The following is a 22,333-nucleotide window of genomic DNA, read 5'->3' as shown; positions in this document are numbered from 1 at the left end:
TAAATAGATTCAACATCTTTCTTCAACAAAATTGCAGACTGCACAGATGGTACCTTCCCAAAGTAAAAAGTACTATAGCTTACTAGGGTATATATATATTAGACTTAATAGTTACTATATACAGTAATTGACTTCTATTCATTTTACATCAAATTAAAACTTTGGGTGTCAGATAATTATTTATTAAAAGCTCGACATTTTAAATGAGAATAAGAAAGAAAAGTATGTCTTTGTGCCCCCTTTTCCCAGTTAATGCCCTATCGGCCCCCCTGGCTAAACTTTGCTAGATCCGCCCCTGCACAGTTACCAGCCGTCAGCTACGTAGAAAAAGATCCTGGTGTAGAAAGAAATATTAAATAAATTCTAACAACAGCTGATCAAGCTTAAACGTGCTGCTGTTGTTCAGCCGCTGGTTTGCTCTTTCTGGCGCAAAGTGGACCAAAAACAAACGAGAGACAGACTCGCGACAGAAAAGCCGATCAGCTGATTTAAGCAGTTTCACGATTGAAGTAGCAGCCGGAGAGCGAGAGGCAGTCGCTCGTTAAGCTTAACGTGGGAATGCTTTACAAACATTCAGAGATGGACTTACACACTTGCTTTACTTCTCTCGGGATAACTTTGTCGGAGATGAAATGCCAGGTTGCTAGCGAAGCTCCACATGCTATCCAGACCACCGACAGGTCCCGCATGCCACAGCTGCTCTATCACGTGATGCATACGTTCTGAGGTGAGTTACGGCGTGTTGCAAGTTTTGTGAGGTGCTTTCGTGATATTTAATGGATCGGATTACATTTTTTATTTTTCTCCGATATCCGATCCAGTAATTTAGGTCAGTATCGGACCGATACCGATACGTAATATCGGATTGGTCCATCTCTACACTAAACTGTTGTTGGTTCTTAACTTTTAAAAAAGTTACACAGAGAAAATGGGAGAAACATGAGGCTCATGTGAAATTCACTCAGTTCCCACAAAAACCCCACAAAAACAAATACTAGCACATGCAATCTGTCTTCATCTCTCCGATGTCCAGGCACCTTTAGAAAAGTCAAACAAAATTCAGAATACTCGACTAAAGGTTTGTCCACCAAAGCTGAGGATTGCATCTGGAATTTTTATTTATATTGCCTCAGCTGTGTTATATGGGTAAAAGAGAACAAGTTTAAAAACCACAGGAAAACAAAACTTGACATATGACTGTGTAACCTGATAGCACGTTGCTTAATGTACATACTTCATGGTTGTTGGAGCACTTGAAGACCTTGGTTCTGATCTGTTAAGACTTTGCTATATATATGTTGTGAATTTTTGAAAAACATTAAATTCATATGTATTTTAGAGCATGCAGTTTCTTCATAAAGTTTCCTGCTTTAAAGTAGATGACATAATCCAGCATAAATGTCTTTGAAACATGATGATCACATGATGGTCTGATGATGGTGGAGGAGAGCTCTGTCTTAACACATTGCTCCAAAATCTCCAAAAAATTGTTCAGCTGGGTTGAGCTTTGTGACTGTGGAGGCCTCGTCATTTTCCACCAGGACAGAAATATTCAAACATTGGTATAACAGAACTCTCCTCACATTTTGGGGTGCAGTTCAGGTTTTTCTTTCTTAAACTGAGACATTTGCACAACTTCCAAACAACATCCTTTCTCTTTCTTCCAGCCACTCGAAGTGAATGTAAATCAAAGATTATAGTCCTCTTTGAGCTTTACCTCCGCTTTCTGTCCGTCTCACAACAGCTCTCATGACACACAGCCGAGTCAGTGGGCCCTCTTGAAAACCTCATTAACACAATGTTAATATATTTCCCAGAGTGCCTTTGTGTTTTTTGTTTTGGTTTTTTGTATCGTTCCTGTTAATTTGTCTTTCTCTACATGTCGATTCTTCAGTTAGTTCATCAAAGGCTTCTCAGATGAGCCTCCTCTTCGTCCTCGCAAACAAAACACTTCTTGGCCTGTCATCACCTGCTCTTCTGACACTCGTGCAGAGGTTTAGTGCCTCCCAGTGGACGCATGCTTAATGACAGTGCATGTACAGTACCTTGAAGAGGCAGTGCATCTTATTATGTAGCTATACAGGGCCTTTATTATTCCCCCTGTTTGTCCTCGGGGCTAAGTAAGTAGCCATAGGCACTAGTACCACTATCTTTTTGCTTTCTCTAATCAAATTCTGCTGCTGTGACTGTACCAGCTCATAACAGATAACAGTAGTTAATATCATAATGTAGCTGTGCAAGAGACAACAGCACCTACAGTCCATGTTAATGTGAGTCAGAGTGTGGTTTTTGAGTATTTGCCTGCTGTTGACTTAACCCGGGAGCAACAATCACTAAATCTGCATCAGCTGTTCAGCTCTGTGTGTAACTAGGAAAATGCTGTGTTTGTTCAAGGGAAGGACAGTTTCAAGTTAAATGGGACCCCACAGGTTAGTCAGCAACACTTGATGTGGTTACAAAATAGCTGTCAAGGCTTTATTATGTGGAGTGTTTTGAGGAAAATAGTGAAAAGAGAAAAGCACAGGACTGGAGGGTTGAGTGTTTGAAGTATCACAAGTTATTCAGTCATTTAAAGTTCTTGAGCTGTGATGCTGTACCTGTCGGCCGTGTTTTCTCAGGCGAATCTCTCAGCTGCTATAAAACAAACAGAGAGGATTAAAGTTTGCACTGCCTCGTCCTTCTCACTGAGTTCAGAAGCAGCTCAGGAACAAAGAACAGCAGAGCTTAAGCTTCAATTGCATGCTTTCCTCCCCAGAAATATTTGACTCTCATCCATGTTTTTACTAGTTTTGCATTGAAGTTTGTTCATTGTTTGTGCATTTTCTTCTAAGCATGTTAGCTTCATTTCTGTCCACGTCTTCCCATTTGTGATTGAACCAGATTTTGTCCAAATGTATGCATATAGCTCGTCTTTGTCTGAATTTCTACGAACATTATTGCTAAGGATTGTCTTATTGCATTGGAGTCACACTGGGTTAAATATGTACACTTGGGTTTTAAGGGGTATTTATTATTTTCTTCTTTTTTTTTGGGTTGTATGGAAGCCCCAAACGCAATTTCATTGTTCTTGACAATGACAATAAATAAATAAATACTAAATACTAAATACTATTTCTGCCCGTGTCCCTTTAGTAAAAATCAGCATGTTACTGTGCTATTTTTTTAAGTAATTCATAGTGAAAATGTTCTTATGAGAAATCACAATATATGCTATCTGCCACAGTTTGAGTTCTAGTTTTTCCAGCTCAGACGGGAGTTTGACATTCAATTTGCAAACTAAATTTTTCTTTTTGTGTCGTTAGACTCTTTCAGATTGAAGGCCGCCAGCAGCTGCTGACCACTGAGCTGTCTGATCTTCAGAAGAGGAAGAAACAGGCGGAACAAGAGCTGAAGAGAAACTCCTGCCTTCAGACATCCACAGTAAGTGAGCACAGCAGGAGTCTGTGTCTTGTAGAGGTCTGATTGTTTTCCAGCTCCACTGTGTTATTCTTGGGCTGTACTAGAGTAGCTTTGCATGAATCACAGGTTAAAATATTACTTTTTAAACTTATACTGGGCCTTATTACATCTCCACTGTCTGAAACAAGCAAATTTAGCTCTTTCCTCTCCCTTTAAGCCAACTTTCTTCTGATTAACTGAACATTGCAAACACGAGAAGTGGGTGGGATCCTCTCTTAGATGGTGCTGATCCCAAGGTCATGAATCAACGTCTGTGTTCGGGCATGCAGCGTTTTGAAACAAGACTGATGATGAAAGTGGCTCAGAAGTTAACACACACAAGGCCAGAGATAAAACCAACAAACTGTGCCAGTGTTGAGGAATCCGAATATTGAAGCAAATAAGTCATAAATCTCACTGTCTTTACTCAGAGCTGCTCCTTCTGAGCCTTATGTTAAAAACATTTTCCATTCCTTTGCATCGTAGCTTCAGTTGTCTGCTTGTCGGGAGCTTCAGGCCTCAATCACTGAGCATTTGGTCCAGTCTGAGAGGCTGGTGTTCCAGGAGGAGGCACTGAGCACGCTCCATAATTTACTGACCCAAGACTTGCAAAGGTACCAGGAAGAGATAGAGAAACTGACCCATTTCACACAGAAAATACTCGGAAAACCCCACAGGTACCCAGCAACACAAATGATTATTTAGTGTACGTACCTGACAAAGTAGTAAAGATCAGGTGGTTTTCTTACATTAATGTCTTTTAAGATTCACCTTTTTTTTTTCTCTTTCAGGGCAGACAGAGAGGAAACCTTTACCAACAGGCAGAGCGAAACCAGCATGCAGGGAAAGAACGAGACAGAAAACAACATGGTATGGTTAACTAGCATTTAAACTTCCCTCACAGCATCCACAACGCTGTTATCAGCTCTGACTCTTCTCTGTAGGGTGTTTTTAGAGTCTTATTATTTACATTTTGTTAGTTGGTGGTTTTTTAGGCTCACTGGGGACAGGGAGGTTTTTAAAGAAGGTCTGAGGTGGTTTTTGGGAGACCACACCAGCTCATGGTTTACGTACATTTCAGGCTCAGGTGACCCTCTGATGTATTTGCTAACAGGTCATATGTTATTGGTAGTCTGAAATCACAGGGAATCACAGTTCCCACCCAGTTCACATTGCCAGCAGTTATTTCACCCATTGTGGCTGAAAGTGTCCAAATATGATTCACTTTCTAGGCTTCTGGTCACAGATTTAAACACAACTGTAACAGTTTTATTAGAATCCTGATTTGATTTTTTTTAAACATTTATTTTTTTACTTAATTACTTACACACCGACAAAAACCAATGCAATGGCATTCTGGGGGGAAAAAAGGTGATTTTTAGCCTGGATTAATTCACGTGACTTTAAATCCTATTGCTTCAAGTACATTTAGACAGTTACTAGTATTATGTAAGTTTTTATAGCCACGGTAAGCTAGACTTCATAAGTTGATGTGTCAGAATGGTATAGTGTAATGTTGACACTATAAGCATGATATAATGTTTTTATAAGGTGTATAGGTGCATAAATGGGTTATTTTTGCCAGTTGGTATCTGGTTGCTAAGCAACATGACAAGGTCATAATATCTATAGATATGAACCTTCAGGGGCCTAAGATGTACCTGTGTACCAAGTTTGGTTGCTCAGTTGCTGATTGTATAGGAGGGGTTGGTGGACAAAGAAACAAATATGTAGACGTGCATTATGGTAAATTTTATGTTTTATTCTGAATTATTTTACACAAGAACTTATCATTCCTAAAAGAAGGCTGACGCGTGAAGTCTCACATTGTGTGCTACACCTGGGAGAAAAAGCTCAAATTGTTTTATTTAAATAGTCTTTGATGACTGAAAATTCTGTATTCTGGTATCATTAAAAATTCTGTTTCTCACCTTAGGTAGTTTATTATAATACTTTTCTAGCATTATAATGTAAAAATCATCCATCACTTTTAGTTGAAATGGGTGCGTTGATAAAGGCTAATAGTGCAATGAACAAAAAATTAAAACAGAAAAAACACAAAGAGATACAGCTTGGTGCAGGTAGAACGGCATCACAGTGTCTCGGTTATTGTGTGTGTGTGTGTGTGTGTGTGTGTGTGTGTGTGTGTGTGTGCGTGTGTGTGTGTGTGTGTGCGTGCGTGCGTGCGTGCGTGTGTCTGGCACTGGTCCAGCTGTTGTCAGTCTTTCTCAGACAGAGTAGAGACAGAGGAAACATCTGCCTGCTCATCTGGCTCTGTCTGTGTCACACACACACACACACACACACACACACACACACACACACACACACACACACACACACACACACTCTCTCTCTCTCTCTCTGTTAGCATCTTTCCCTAAAAAACAAGCCATAATAAACTGACACAGTTGTGACAGGAAACGATGAGGGAAGAAACCTGGTTTGGAGTCTTATTATAACAAGAAACCTGTCAAAGTGTCACCACAGTTTAACTCATGAAGCTTAAACACAAACTGGAGACAGGCCGGCTGCCAACATGCTGCTACTCCCGCACAGAAATACAACATGAATCACGCTGCAGTCTGTACAGATTTCACTGAAGAAATACAAGATATTTTTTTCAAACATCAGTATGTTATTATTCTGTGCCGTAGCACAAGTCTGAAGGACAGGTGCATTGCAGGAAATAAAAAGGAACCAGAAATCAGTCTGTCACCTAAGAATAAGTATATGATCCACTAGGGTCTGCTAGGTGACACTTTAGTGATCAAGAAGAAATGGTTCAAGTAAAAGTTTATGTTTACACACTAGCTGCAAATAATGCGTTAAAACCTGGGGGGTAAGCAACACTTGCTGACACTTAAAAGCAGGTTTACATTTACTGCAAATTAGATTTAATTATTGTTTATATTTGCATTTTTTGACACCCTTGTTTTTTTTAAACACCCAGGCAGCAGGATACCATCATTTGTCACCTTCCAAACTGCAAAGACGATTTCTTTTTCTTTTCTTTTTTTTGTTTAAAAAATTAAACTTCTTTAGAGTTGGAAAAAGAAGTATTTTAGTTCAGAGCTTAGGCCACCAGAGTATCGAATATTACCTTTTTCACAAGGTGTCTGTGGGCATTGGTGTCTTGGTGCAGCAGGAGGCGGTCTGTGGGGAGACAGAATGACTGTTTTGTTAGCCAGGGGACTTCTCTCTTTGTCTGGCTTTACTTTTGCTTTCGCTCATTGGTTAGCTTTAGGAAAGCAGCATGATTGGTGTTTACAGTCACAATTTACAGTAAACCTACTTGTTGAAAGATGATGCTAAACAGTGCCCAGTGTATTTAAATGTGAAGAAGCATCTGCATGTGATGGACTGACATTTCTAAAATCCTCCCAAAGAACACGGGGCACATGCCAAGGACATTTAGCAAAACAGCAATGTTTAGGTTTTTCAGGAGTTAGAATGGACTGGAAACCTGGTAGTTCAGTTTCAAACCTATACATCCATTTTCTGCAACTTATTCTGGTTCACTGGACAGAGACCAGACCTCGCTTCTGGGTGACATTGAAGCGTTTCTAAGCCGTATTTTGAGGTGTCCTGGATCTGTCCGGGCTTGAAAGATATTCCCGAAACACCTCACCTAAGAGGTAACCTGATGGGATCTTTTTGAAATCTTGCGCCTCACATTAGGCCCATTCTAATGTATTAGTATTAATACTAATATCATTAGTATTAATACTAATACACAGCTCTACACTGCTTCCTCCATTGATTTTAAATTTGAATGTAGCTCATATTTAGCAGTTCGATCAACCAGTCGATGCTGTATTGTAGCATGAATTAGAAAAAACACATGGCCCTTCACTTATTTGTGCACTCTTGGTGTTAATGATTGAACTTTGCTTATTGCAGTCTGTCCCGACTTCATCCCAACTCCTTAAGCTAGTTTACATTTTCAAAGCTGCTCATTTGCTAATTAAAACACTTTAAACTTTATAATTGGGACTCTACAGTCATTTCTCATTCTGGTTGGTTAGAGAGGCTCCATTCCTTCCGCTTTATGAAACTACGGTTATTTGTGCCAAATTGTGATCTGCAGTTTAACAGAAATATGCTCCTGTCACCTTCTGACTGAGTTTGGTTTCTGACAGCTGAAGTCCCTAGTAATGTGGCTTTAAAAGGAAATAGGTCAGCTTGTTGTAACACTGATTTTTACAGCTGACAGATGTCACAGAATTTGGCTTGTGGCATTTTATTTATTTATTTATTTTTTAACCCTGATGCCCAAAATAATTTGCTAATACAGTGGGAAGTGAACGACTCTGCAGTTTCTGTTTTGTGCTGGAGGTCTCAGTGGACCGGCAGGGCAGTGGGGATTGAAACGGCTGGCGTCTTCAGAACCTTTTTATCAGATTAGCTGTAGTTAATCTGTCAGAAAATGGATTTGAATAATTACACATAATTTTGATTAGATATAAATCTAATAGATTTAGCATAAATAAGGTTTTATAGATACAGTGATCCATCTGGGATTTATGATTTTTATATTAGACCACTTTTCACTGTGGGAATCACTATGTCCACGTGTGTATTTTCTCTGCTATATGAGATACCAGTAGTTGTGTCACATAAAGCTGCAGGTGCAGATATAAAGGAGGTTTCAGCTTTTAAAAGTCCCCGCAAAGACAGATGCTAAAAGCATTAATGTGTATAAATTATAGTCCAAGTCCTGTCAGACTGCGCAGACACGATTTGTTTGTGGAGCAGCTGGATGGAGCCAAAGGTGTCCCCCTTCCATCAAACTGCACTCAAAGAGAGAAAACCCCTCTGAGTGATTATAAAAAACACACAAACTACAAAATAAAAACTAAAAAGTCTGTAAAAACTGGACACAGGTGCAATTAGTCATCAGTCGAGGGCATCTGGGGTGTGAAACAGATAAAAGCTCTGCAGCAGTTTAACCTCGCGGGAAAATCTTGTGGAAACACATGTTGTGAAGTTCAATCTAGGATGAAATGATTGTATTTGCTATACAATACTATACCTTGGTTCCATTATATTATAACTTTTTGTCCATGCAAACATTATTTTGAAGTCTACTCATTGAAATCTATTCTGCATTTTACCTCCATGCTGGCTTTTAGTACATTTTCCCTACAGTGTAGAATTCAGCTAAATAATACAAATTCAAAACATGTAAATAAATCCGGCGATCATATGTCTGAGCTCCTGTTTGCTATTCCCACGTTAAAGAAAGAGACATCCAGGATTAGTTCGACCAGATTCCAGCCTGGTTTGTAACAAATCTTGCTGTTGAAAGGATAATTGTCGGCTAAACAAAGAGCAAAAACAGGCAGGCCTTGAGGACAGGGCGAAGGGTTGGTTGATTAATCTCTTTTATTTGCAGCCATGGAGATGGGAGGAGTGTGGGGGGAGGGACAACAACAACAACAACAACAACAACAGAGGAACATATTGCTAAGCAGATTGCCTCGGGCCAAACGTGGCTTGACGTTTTGCTCTCTGCGAGACACGTACATGTTCAACACAGCACTGCAGCCACTAATTGGTTATTTATTTATTTATCTTATTTCTTCTAACGTTCTTGTTTTTTCTCTGTATGCTTAACTTGCTTTGGAGAAAGTGGAGGGGATTGAGGAAAGTTATGAGCCTTGACAAACACTGAGGGTAAAAGTCACATTTGTGCTGAAAAAGGTGAGAAGTGGAATTATATACAGTACAGTGAAAAATTTCATATTAAGATATAACCCATAAAAGAACAAAGAAAAGTACTTACATTAAAAAAAATCAACCAATAAAGATGAAACAACCAATATACTGTAAGCCAAAAATGTAAAAGAGGTTAGAAAACCAGCAAAGCCACTCAAAAAAACTGTATTACATAAAAATGAAGCAGATTTGTAATAAGAAGAAGAGAAGACGCGTTAGAGCAGAAACTAGAGATGACATTCTGCTTTACTTATAAAAAGAAACTACCAATACCAGTTAGAAAATTAGAAAACTATTTAAACTACAAAACAACCTGAAGAAATCAAAACCCAACAACCTAAAAAATGCTACACAACATCCACAAAATGCTGGGAAACAATCAAAACCCAGGATCAGCAGTAACCCATGGCTTGGGATGACCACAAGAAGCTAAAGAGCAAAAGTGGCCAACTTAAAAAACAAAAATACCCGAATAAAACTACAAAAATGAGTAAACAACCTTAAAAATCTAAAACCCTAGAAAACAACCAAATGAAGCCTTAAAAGATCATCAAACGAAAACAGAAGACAATCCAAAGATTTCAACTAAATATGGAACCTAGAACCATGAAAATATAGAATACTGTTTAAACAACCCAAAGAAACTAAAATGCATTACAAAGCTGTTAGAAAACAACACTGAAATCAAAAAGTAAAAGCCAAACAAAAAGAGGGTAAAAACACAACTTAAAAAGGGCAAAAGAATCCAGTAAAGAAAATGGAAGAAGGTAGAAAAGCACCACAAACACAAAGTAGAAGAGAAGCTTTAAAGTGTTCTCTCTTTTCATCCAAACCACTTGTTTTGCCCCAGTTTTCGATGTCACTGTTGATCTTCATCTCCGTCCTCGTCCTCGAAGCTGTCAGGCGCCGGCAGAAATAATGAAGTGTTTGAAATGCTCTAGGCTTAAAGGATGAAGCAGGTTTGGCCCTTACAGTTGATCAAATTTATTGTTTCTAACTTGAATAGTTGTTGTATGTTCTATTGTCTGGCGTGCAGATGGCCACAAGCTGAATCTCTGTGTGATCTCTGAGCAAACAGGCCTGTCTATCACACAAATCCATGTAGACTCTCACAAACATTTCCAGCCCCAGATTAGATTGTTCTTCTTATAACACCTTGGAGAAAGTTAAAGGATTCCACCCCACAAGTTTAGACAGTAGATTATGTAATAGGCCAGAGGAGCACTTGTTATATAATGTCCTGCCTTTGTGTTTCCAGTCTAAGACATTGATCCCAGAGAAATTTCTCATGTAGTTTCAGCTTTGCTTCCAAAATAAATTTAACTGAAATTGCATGTTTCAAACTAGAAGTGATGCTTTCAGAGCAGAGACACAGGACTCGTTTAGGAGTCCTGTGTTGTCTAATAGTCCAGTGGATGCTTTGGATCTGTGTGGATTGTATTGTACCCTCCATGAGTGGAGCGGGATCTGATGAGTTTGGAGCCCAGGTCATCACCTTGGGCTCTTTGTAGAGCTGTTCACATGTGTTTCCTGCAGTGTGAGAATTGCCCTGCTGGAGAAGAAGTTATTAGTCTGCAGCAGTATCTGGGTGATACATGCCAAAGAAACATCCGGATCCCCCCCCCCCCCCCCCCCCCAAATGAAAAAAAAAAAAGAGAAAACCCCCCAAAACAAAAAAACACTGAATTGAGATGATCAATGGTTTTAATGTTGTGGCTGATCAGTGTAGGTTCGAGGACTTGAACCCATTCAGTGTTAACCTGAAGCCATTTATTATGAGCCATCGACAGATGGCTGCTCCTCCCTGAGCCTGGTTTTACAAGAGGTTTCTTCCTGTGAAAAGGGATTTTTCCTTCCCACTCTCGCCAAGTGCTTGCTCATAGGGTCTCTTTGATTGCTGGGGTTTTCTCTACATTATTGTACGGTCTTTACCTTACAATGTAAAGCACCTTAAGGGCACTACTATTGTGATTTGGTGCTACATAAATGAAACTGTTTATCCATTCAAAGTCATCCACTTACTGAAAATAAACTACAAAAGCCCTCCTACTGTAATCAGGGTCTCTCATTGTCACAAAAGCACAGCACCTGCTTTTTGATGATACACTTGAGCAGAAAAGCTCCTGTGTCCGCTGAACTTTGAATTCTGGAGAAAAGCCCCGATCACTTCTGCTGCATCAAGCCTCATCGGCAAGGTATTCACTGTATTTCCCAGAGTGCATTGCTGCCTTATATCTGGGTCAGATAGTGCACAGCTCTGCGCCATATGTCTGTACTGTAGTGAGGCCACAGGGAATGGAGGACCCGTGTGTATGTATGTGTGTGTGTGTGTCCGGGACTTTAGGGAATTTGTGGTTTTCCTGAATGAAGCTCTGTCTGCCTGTCTTTGTTTTTCCTCTGTCTTCTAACATGAGCAGAATTCAGCTTCCAGCTCCCGTGTTGATTTTACATACTGTAGGTTTTACATGTAGGTGCCAGCTTATCACAAAAATTTATGACCCAAATAAACCTCAGGTTCAGCTGCAATAATTTATTTTTTTTCCCACTGTTACAACCGACTGAAAACCCGTCCACTGGTAAAGAGTGTGCCAGGGACAGCTGGATGTGTGTGCAGCTTCATGGTTTTCCATATTGAAATGAACCAAATAGATTTGGTTGGGTAATCTAAAGTAAAAGCAGTGCATTGTGCCTTTGTGAGGGACCAGCTCATTAAGCACTCGTATGGGTTGATGCCCCTGGGAAACAACCTTTGATACCTAAAATTTGTTCAGTATCTGCCAAAAATATACAGACGTATTCCGCACAATGTGCAATAAATATAATAGCCTTTTTTCTACTGCAAATAAAACGGCTTGTTTCAGACAGCAGATGAACTGAGGGTCTTGATCAAAGCTCAGTATGAGATAAAGAATATTATGAACTGTGAACCAAAGCTGTGAAACTGGAACTTGCATTACAAGGTCTACTTTAAGTTGCAGTTTACGCACGTTTGGGATTTCTTCTGCTGTGTTTTATATTTTATGCTGAAATTATATTCAAATACTTTCTTAACTCACTATATATTCTTAGCAAAACGACCCCAACAGTTTTAAACATTTAAAATTAATATGGAGCATGGAAGTAAATTATGAGTATATCTAAAAGATTCAAATGTATTTATTGAACAGATGTGTCCTGTGATGCCCTCAATTGGGCTCATAAAAAGTTGTGCTCTGGATTATTGCCATCACCATAGTAATGTTATATACAGGACATAAAGACACAAGCACAGCAATGCATACACGTTCTCACATTCACTGCATTCACTGTCTTCTCACACCGCAAGTCCACACTGAGCACGTTCACCTCACAGGGCAAAAATAATAACATTAAAAATCATCAGCTCAGAGCTAATCCCTCCACGGCCTGTAAACATTTTAATACCACAGTGATTAGCAGTGATCCTAAACCCTAGACAGACACCCACCCATCCAGCCTCCCTCCTTCTCAGGCCAGGGCTTCTCTCCCACCGCAGCTTCAGCTCACAGTCCTCGGGGGAGGCGGGCAGGCGAGTCCCTGGATTAAGGCCACTCGGTGCTTTGGACCCTTGAACCTTGAAAGTTAAACCCCTGGATGCTTGCCACTTCATTTCTCTAAGTGGCACCATCCTTCTTGTTATGATTGTTAATTAAAGTTGGATTTATTCAAGTGGCTTTTTGGCATAAAAGGAAAAATCCTGACATTTTCTGTTCTTCTCTCTTTTTTTTTTTAAAGCAAGAGCTGAGCAGATTTTTGAATTTAAGTCCCTGTTGCTGTCCCTTTGTTTATTTACCTATCTACCGTTACATTTCTGTGTGAGAAAGTCAGATGTTGTGATATGAGGTGGGGGTGTAGGGTAGGGCTTTTTTTGTTGTTGTTGTTCAGATGAACGAGCAGATGTTGCAGTTTCTCAAGAGGGATTTATGTCAGGATAGGAACACACTTTCCCACACACGCACACACACACTGACACACAAACATACGTTCACACACGCTGGGATTCATGTCATTATGTATGCATTTCATCAGTCAACAACATCGATGCACTGTAAAGACATGGGCCAGAGAGAGAAAAACACATTATTAAAATAATGCTTTAAAAATAAACTTAAAGTGATGGTATGTATTTGATGCTAACCATTCTTTGGAGGGTTTTTCTCCTACTTCTTGTAACCACTTTCTAGACTAAGTAACTTTGTTACAGCTGCTTATATGAACATAGCATTAAAGTCTCAAAAATGATGCTTTAAACCTGCATTCTTTCCAGTGACTGGCAGGGGGCAAAAGGGAATAAATCTGATTATATACAAGTCTATGACAAAATGAGTCTACTGTTCCCCTGACATATGACCTTGATAAACACTTTCCTACTGAGTTCATAGTTACAGTCAGTAGCTTCAAGCCCCATTTAACACAACATAATTTTCATTTTGTAAAATGTGGACCCATAAATCGAGTAAACATCATCCAAGCAGGTTATATTTATCTTTATTGCCCTACATGTCAAGCAACAAGTGCCCACTTGTTCTCAGTCAGAGCCACACCCCTCGCTTGAACTAGTGATGGTTTACATGGTCTAACCTGTGTTAAATTTATATTGCCAGTCATTTAAGCCACCATCAACTGGGTGTTCAGACACTTCTGTAACAGTTTTTTTAGGGATCTGTTATTGTGTTCACCTCTTTCAGCACACACCCGAGTCGTCTTCCGTACAATCACCACTTAGTCCTCAGCAGACTACCACCAAAGAAGAGTCACAGCAATCCAAGAGAGCCAGTTATAAGAGACCAGTAGGCCTGACTCGCAATTCAGTGCAACGAGCTGGCAGCATCAAAGACCTGATTACTAGGTTCTCAGGTCCGGATCACCAGGTCTCACCTTCCGGTTCTCCACAGAGCCCTATTATGGGAGCTGAACGAGTCCAAAAGTCGGCTTCGATGGAGGCTCTGGAATCTTCAAAGTCAAGTCCATCCACACCGATCAGTGCCAGTCAAGATGGAAGTTCTATTCCCAGCATCAATGTGACTCCACCCTTCAAGGAAACCATTCAGAATGGAGTTGGACCAGTTCAGAAAGGTTCCAGAACTACTCAGATAACATCAAGAATCAATTTTCCACCAGGGGACGGTGCTGAGTCCAGAAGCCAAACAAACACTGGTAGAGACTCAGTGGCTGACTCTGGAATGGGATCGGTAAGAGACCGAAACAAAAAATATACTCCTGACCGGCAGTTTTGATGTCCTTGCATGAACAAAAAGCTCTGCAGCTACACTGCGTGAAGATGGCATGACTGCATGGCATTGCAGGTTTACTTAAACGCATTTCTTGCATGAAAAAATCTGCATCCTCAAACTGCATGACGAACTCGAACGCATGAAAACAGCAACGTTTTAAGCATACTAATCAAAATGGCCTAAAACTCACTGATGGATCTAACAAACTTTGTCTTCAATTGTCTTCCTTTTTTGTGCATGAAAACCTATTAAAACCCATTAAATGTTTACATTCAGTTTGCTTGCACTTCTCTTGAATTCATATTTTCACTTTTGCCCAAATTTACCTTTTAGCTAGGTGCTTTTGATCATGTGTATTTGGAAATGGGAAGGCTTTCAGGTAAATAGCAGTAAATCTAAATGAACCCCTGGGCAAGTGTTTAAGCCAACGCCAACCATAGAAATCAAAGAACAAGTATGTTCTTTAAAGTAATTTCAACATATAATAACGTAGTAATTAACAATTTATTTGATAGAATTGTGTTTCAGGCTGTATGTTGTTAAGTACAGTAAACTCCATCTTTGATACCAAACAGCAGACAGAGGGAACACACAATGAGCTGCTGAGCATAGTGAAGTCTTTCTTTAGTTGGAGGCAAAGCAGAGTTTTAAAAAAAAGGATTCAAAACCTAAAGCTGTTTGGGAACATTATAATAATATATCAGCACTGTGTTCTTTTTGCCCTCTAGTGCTCAGAAAACCATAAGTCTCCCTTTAAAGAAATGTCAGTTAGAACCGGGATGAAATAGCAGAAAAGATAGTATCTTGGTGTTAATTGCATAAAATTAATACAGTGAGCCAAGTTTGTTTCTATTTATGCACATTTTTTCCCAGAAGTCAAATCAGTTTGCTATAGTGTCTTTCAGAATGATACATTTTGCCATCTCCTCTGTCATTTTACCTTCCCATGCCATATATTTATTTTCTCTCTGCTGTCAATTGGTGACAACACCATCACATGCTCTGTTAATTCATCCTTCATCCGTCAGTTCTTTATGTTTTCTAACTGGGTGCATTCGTGTTTATATGCTGACTGATTTCGCCCCCTCCGACAGATTCATCTAGGTTTTTCATTCCTCATTTTTCACCTTCTGTCCCTCCAGGAGTCAGAACTGGATTCACACAAGCAGCTGGACAGCCCATCAGAGGAGGAACCCTCCACGCCCAAAGCAACGATAATCAGCCAGAACCCGAAATATCAGCTGTACCTCAACAACGATCTGAAGACCAACGGGTTCAGTGGCAGAGATGCAGATGGTCAAGGAAGCGGCGGAGGATCAATCGGGGAGAATGGCCCCAGGATGTCCCGATGGGAGACCACCCGGATTGGGGCGAACCATTACAAAGGGTCCCTGGAGTGTTTGGCCTCACGAGATTGGGACACTATGGCTGACAGGGTGGGTGATTCAGACCATGTGTTCTGTCTGTATATATGCGTATGATTCAAGATCGCTTTTAGAAAAATTAGATGGCGCCTTACTTCCAGAGTAAAAGCATCAGTTATTAAACAGTGCCCTCTCCTGGAAGAGCTCAGCTTTTAGATTCTTAATTCCAGTTCACAGCAGACATGATCATTTCACTGAGAAAAATGAAAACAGGCACTTCTAGAAAACATTTAAAGTTTGAGTCATTTAGAGCCAAAGTAATTCAAAAAGGTAACATTTACATTATTACATATTATTTATATCCAAATATCTTACAGAAAACTAGTTTTATAATCCGTTAGTAGATTCCGATCATGTCAAGATTCCTCATTGAATGTTTCAAACTGAATTGCTTTAAATTTGAATAAGTGCACATTTAAGCGAGTGAGGTTCACACAGTATTGCCATTTTTAATATTTGATCCTTTATGTAGCATTAATAAAATAAATCTTTTCCTTTGCAGCCATTGACACGTGCCCAGTCCTGGATGAATCTCAAAAAACAGGTCTAATACCGGCTGTTCTGTTTATCACAGAATTCAATGAAGGCAGCCTTGCATGTCCTCTCTGCACCAAATCAAATCTAATCACCTCGTTTGTCTGACTCGAAAAGCAAAAATATCAAAAAGAGAGGCTCAATGCAAAGCTAACCCTCTCTTTTTGATGTGAAATGATACCATTGTTTATCGTATGCATAATAATTAAGGACACAATGATTTGTAATTTTACAGCCTGGAATATTACCATCCTGTTAAAGTACTGTAGGTACTGTGGCATTAATGGATGTTTTTGTAGCATCTGTTACTGGTATGAATGTGAATACCAGTATAGAAAACTTGTTTCAGTCTTCACGTTTGTTATTTTAACAGGATTGCTGCACACGTCTAATAAACACAGCTGCTTTACAGCACACGCCCACCTTTGTTCATTTTATGTTGATGTGAGGAAGGCAATCGTGGCTGTATCTGCACTTCTGAATTCACATTTTGCTCTGAGATCCTTGAGCTTTATTTGTCTTCTTTAAGTCTCTACATTTTTGACTTTTTTTTTTTTTTTTTTTTTTACAGATGGGTGTCGTTGACAGCCCCCCCAGAGTGTTTAACAGTCCATACTCCCAAGCCACCTCTTTGGAGTACAACCCCCCTTATCGAATGTCTGAAAAGGTTTGTAAGTTGACCCCTCTTTAATTTTGAAACCACTTCATTTATACAGTGTCTTGAAATGTACTAAAGTTACATTTCTTTCCTAAAATACAGCAGATTCACAGCATGTGTACTTGGCAAAAAGCTTTTAAAGAGTGCCAATAAACCAAATGTTTCTTTTAAACTGTTGCAGGAAATAGTTTGCATTGGTTTCTGCATAATTAATGTTTTGACCAGGATGTGGAGTCACAGCAGGCTACTGACCCTCCTCTGTTCACCTCCCCTCTTTTCTCCATGTTCAGGGTAAACTATCTCCTGCCACCTCTGAGATGAACCTGTACACCTATAACAGTCGCAGCACGAGTCCGGTGGGCATACAGACGCCGACCCTCATTTCCCCCCGCCCCCGTTTCTCCACCTACAACACTCTGAGGAGGAGGACGGAGGTCAACAACATGGTACATGTTTACTGACACACACACGTGTAGCACATACTCTGACTTCCACACTTTGTAATGGGTTTCTGTACATTTTTCTTGCTACAGGTGGTGCCCACACACTACAGCATGCGCTCTTCCACTCTGGGAGCACCCAATAAAAAAGACTACATAGCAGAACTGACCAAACAGCTGGACACCATACAGAGAGTAAGCCCCGTTTCACTTCTTGTGGATTCAGTCGCCTGGGAAAAAAATAAGGAGTATAGATTCAAATTAAAACAAATTAACATTAAACAAATGTCTGAGAAATGCAGACTTATAGCATGGGTACCTGACCAAAAAACTCTCAAAGAGTGCCAGTTAGGCTCATTTAACTTTTATTTATCCTGTTATGGGCCCTTTGCGCAGCCCTTTATCCACTGTTTGAAGCAAGCCACTTTCCCTCCCTTCCTTTCCCCCTTAAGTGGCTTTTTTCCTGATTGGCTGCCCCTCTTAAACAGAAGGTTTGAGGAGTAGGTGGGAGTCCATGAATCCTCTCTTCATGATGTCACAAATCTGTTGACTACTGTTCAGCATGAGTCTGATTTGGACCAGATTCACCAGATTTATCAGATTAATGAATCGGAGACCACCAAACAGGACACAAAACAATCCACTGTGTGAGGAACATTTAGCTCCTGGCGGTTTGTAGAAAACTAGATTTTTGATGTGGTGTGTTGTCTCTTCCAGCGCAACCAGTTCCTGGAGGCAGAGAGTGTGGAGATGGAGATGGAGAGGAACCAGATCAGGTCGGGCATGTGTGGTTTTTCTGTAGTTGTACTCGAAGTCAGCACACTGTTAGCTAACCGGGGGCCGTGTACTTGTGACTTTAAAATTAAGCTTTTAGCCTCATGTTATTTCTTTCTTTTCTTTTTTTTTTTTTAAGTATATTAAGTCTATTTCAATTTGTTCTTGTCTAAACTGTCTGTGAAGGTTTGAGATGCGCGGCCTGCTGGTGAACAACGAGGACCTGCTGAGAACAAACACACAGCTGAACAATGAGCTGAAGCGGCTGAGGGAGCAGATGATAGAAATGGAGAGAGAGAATCAGTCCGTGGGGGAGCGGTTCAGAGAGATGGAGGTGTGACTTTTTTTTTTTTTTTAAAGATAAAAGGATGCATAGAAGTGATTTGTAGTAGTATAAATGTTTGGATGGGTGACACTTGTGTTGTGCTACGCAGATTGAGGTGAAGCAAGCCAGAGAGGTGATGGTGGAGGCCAACACTCAGGAGTATGCCTTCAACTTCCTTGAGCAGTCGCTCAAAAATCGGATCCAGGATGCTGAGGTATGCAAAGTTAGACGGAAGCAGCTAAAATAATTTTTTTTTAAAAAGATCACATTAAAACCTGAGGAGGAACTCGCACCAAAATAATCTAGATAGATAAAAAGAAACTGGATTATGGGGTGTACCATATCTTTAAAGTGATTCCCACTCATCCAGATATCCAAAGATGTCATTTACAATTTCTTTGTATTTTTTTAACCAATTTTTTTTAACTTTCTCTAACTATGGTCACAGAGCAGGGAAGGGGGACTCGGGGTACACCCCTGTGTTACTCTTTAGTATAACACAGCACACAGAATGCCAAGAATCCTTAATGACATTCACTGATAATCCAGTTTAGCCAGTATCCAGCTTGGTTTTATTTGTCAGTGAGGGACTAGATCATCTATGTTACTGCACATTCAGACCAGTAAGAGACACATTTTCTCTTTTACAAAGAAGCTGAACTTTATGCATGTTTTTTGTTTTCAGGAAAATCTGGACAAGCAGACGCAACATGCTCAGACTCTGGCTGAGAAGTTGTGGCTGGCAGAGAGGCAGCTGGAAGACGTGGAGAGTGACAAAGAAAGCAAAGACAAGAAGCTGTCTGACCTCAGCAACACCATCCTCAGGCTGGAGACAGAGGTACGGACATAGTAGACACTGAGGCGATGAGCAGCCATCACCTCAGAATTAGATTTATTTAGAAATTCTCTGAAAAGAACCACATAAATTGTCATCACTGAAAAACCTGACAACCCAAAGCAGTGATTCCAAAGCATAAACTGCACCCCCTGGTGCAGCATCATTTACAGTAACATAAAGTATGTGCAGAAAAGGCTTTTAATTTTCTTTTCCTTTTTAAATGGAGTTGAAATTGCCATCAGATTTTTCAATCAAATTAAAAAAGCAGTACAAAGCATATTATTCTTCATTTCTCCAGCACTATGAGAGCAGTAAAATCTTTCTTCTGCCTCCATGTGGAAAAGGACTCTTAAATTAAAGCGAAAACATTTAAATGTGTTAACCAATTAGATCTTTAAGAAATGTTTGTAGCGAGAATGTGTTTTTTTTTTTTTCTATTACTACAAATACAAACTGTATTAAACTGTAATAAGTTTATATCCATTTCCAGCTGGGTGAGGCCATGGCAGCATCCACTCAGGCTAACGCAGAGATGAACCTGCAGCAAAAGCTGCGTGAGGATGCCCAGATGAGGTTGGACGAGCTGGAGGAGTGCCTGCTGGAGAAGGAACAGGAAGTGCAGAAACTGCAGACCCTCGTGACCAAACTGCAGGGAGAGGTATGTTGTAGCGTTTGAGCTTCAGCTGTACTTTGAGACATAGTGGCCTAATAGAGAATAACAGCTGTGGAAACCTTTGGAGTACCCACAGCCTCACGACCTGTGTGTTTTCTGTATGTGCGTGTAGGTCTCTGGTAAGCTGTTCGATAGAGAGCGTTCGCTGGAGGAGGAGATTCAGCTGAGAGAGAGGCTTCAGCTGCAATGTAAGCAGGCAGAAAGGACTGTGGACGACCTCACCATGGAGCTGCACAGCACGAACCAAACCAGAGACGACCTGGCCAAACAGCTCAAACTGGCTCAGGTACAGTAAATAGTCTGAGGCGAGGCAAGAGGGTTACACTGCATCTTTACACCAGATACTTTATTGAATGTGATCAAAGAAACAGTCAGACAGAAACATTTCTAGGTTTTTGTATAAGATGATATTCACAACCTCTGCAAAACCATAGAGACCACCTAGCTGCCATGGATTGTCATGCTCACAAATTTAAGTTTGAAAAATTCAGCCTTCAGCATCATAAAGGAATAATCTTGATTTCAGCTTTGATTTACCATCCATGTCCAAAACATTTGGTCATTGGAGGGAAATTGACTTGAATTTGGGGCGACAGCTTTTAGCCATTGCTACTGTGCCTCCTTATTAACGTTCGCCTGTGCCATGCTCTTTGGCGGGATGTTGTGGATCCTTGCAAGAGAAATGTGGCCTACACAACTCTAGTTTTCAGAAACTCATTTAGCTGAAGGTTTCTGTCTAATTTCAGATTTGGAAAAAAAATCCCAACTCATATTCAGAGAATGTCACCCCCTGCTGTTGCTGTTTTTAGATTGGCGCTGTCATAGACAGCTATCGGTGTGGGCCAGATGACAGCCCACATTAGCCTCATTGACTCTTTATCTAATCATCATGTCTTGCCCTTCACCTTAATTTGCTGAATGAGTCAATAAACATTCATCATTTCAAGGGTAGAAAGCTAATTACCTGCTCAACAGCAGCACACTTTTCTTCAAGCTGTCAAACTGCTTCACATAAAATTTTTTATTTTCAACACTGAAAGAGGAAGAAATGTGAGGGGAAATTTGATATTTTTCCCCTAATACCCTTACTTTGCATGTGGTGCCCACATTTAAAGCTTCAATAAAAACAGCTGCTAATCGTAGTGATTGTAGTTAATAATCAACAAGAAGAAAAGCAGCAGATTAATACACATTTGGTTTGTCTAACTGATTCCAGATAAACTACCATATGCGTGTTTTATATACAGCATGTCAGGCTTTTACACACACATGTTAAGTTTACATCCATTGTTGGTTTTAGTCCTTTCTTGTGTTTTTGCTATCACCAAATTCCTGAACATTTCACCATATTTGGATCATGTGACATCCAAAGTGTCTTTGTGTGCATGACCTAATGAGTCAAACAGAGATGTCCACTTGAGTTAATCATTCATGCAAACCATCAGAGTTTGGGGTTAATGGGGTATTAATTATGCAAATCCCGTTTAGCAATCAGCATGCTACAGTGATTCCATAATCCTGTATATACGTCACGTCACCATTTCTGAAGATGCTTAATCTGTTCCGTTTTCAAAAATAACCCGAGTGTCAGACATTTTAAAGAGTGACCTCACAGGCTGTTTGAGAGGGATTCAGATCAGAAGTTTACTTATTTTTAAACTTTCAGGAGAAGCTAATCGACCTAGAGAGCGATCTGGAGGAGCTGCATGACAGCGAGCAGAGATGGGCCGCCAAGCAAAAGAGAGCCATCGATCAGGTAGATGCGCTGGGAACAGGAAGCGTATCAACTGAAAACTATTCGTATAGAACTGATTTGATTGGTTACTGACACTCTTTTTGTGTTTTGACCTCCAGACCGAGCAGCTGCAGCTGAAGCTGATTCAGGAGAAAGATTTGAATGAGCAGCTGGAAGTTGAGAAAGTGTCAATGGAAAGACAGGTAATCTGTGTGGGCTTATTTCTAGTCTTTTTATGCATGTGATAAGTGTTTGGGCCTTAAATTCAGAAGCCAATATTATATTATATGCATTTCAATAGAATATATTTACTTTTTCTGTGCACCATTCTCATTTGCCATTTTGTGAAAATTAAGCAGAACATTTCATAGATAAAAAAAAAACTTGCCATCACTTTGTGGACAAAAAGACGAATCAGATCTTATTAGTGTCATTTCTAAAAGAAACACTTATAGCTGCCATGGTTTCCTTGTATTTAGACATTTTTATACACAAAATAATGTAAATAAAAGGAGACTTTT

The 22,333-nt window shown here is 40.0% G+C and overlaps 1 protein-coding gene across 1 annotated transcript in view; it reads left to right on the top strand.

Moving 5' to 3' along the window:
• Positions 1 to 22,333, top strand: part of LOC308384080 (uncharacterized protein) — a gene marked incomplete at its 5' end in the record, with an annotated part of 57,095 nt that overhangs the window by 31,139 nt on the left and 3,623 nt on the right. The window contains 16 exons of the mRNA XM_080862412.1: positions 3,303 to 3,420; positions 3,925 to 4,115; positions 4,230 to 4,308; positions 14,073 to 14,369; positions 15,554 to 15,847; positions 16,941 to 17,036; positions 17,318 to 17,473; positions 17,561 to 17,662; positions 18,185 to 18,243; positions 18,428 to 18,575; positions 18,676 to 18,780; positions 19,252 to 19,404; positions 19,895 to 20,062; positions 20,190 to 20,363; positions 21,744 to 21,833; positions 21,932 to 22,015. Of these exons, the coding sequence (XP_080718538.1) occupies positions 3,303 to 3,420; positions 3,925 to 4,115; positions 4,230 to 4,308; positions 14,073 to 14,369; positions 15,554 to 15,847; positions 16,941 to 17,036; positions 17,318 to 17,473; positions 17,561 to 17,662; positions 18,185 to 18,243; positions 18,428 to 18,575; positions 18,676 to 18,780; positions 19,252 to 19,404; positions 19,895 to 20,062; positions 20,190 to 20,363; positions 21,744 to 21,833; positions 21,932 to 22,015 (2,314 nt within the window). The remainder of the gene's footprint in view (positions 1 to 3,302; positions 3,421 to 3,924; positions 4,116 to 4,229; positions 4,309 to 14,072; positions 14,370 to 15,553; positions 15,848 to 16,940; positions 17,037 to 17,317; positions 17,474 to 17,560; positions 17,663 to 18,184; positions 18,244 to 18,427; positions 18,576 to 18,675; positions 18,781 to 19,251; positions 19,405 to 19,894; positions 20,063 to 20,189; positions 20,364 to 21,743; positions 21,834 to 21,931; positions 22,016 to 22,333) is intronic.

The sequence above is a fragment of the Rhamphochromis sp. 'chilingali' genome (assembly GCF_963969265.1).
Source record: "Rhamphochromis sp. 'chilingali' genome assembly, chromosome: 2".
Classification (NCBI taxonomy): Eukaryota; Metazoa; Chordata; class Actinopteri; order Cichliformes; family Cichlidae; genus Rhamphochromis; species Rhamphochromis sp. 'chilingali'.
Note: the sequence above shows the minus strand (reverse complement) of the source record. Positions and strands in the feature narration are given on the sequence as shown.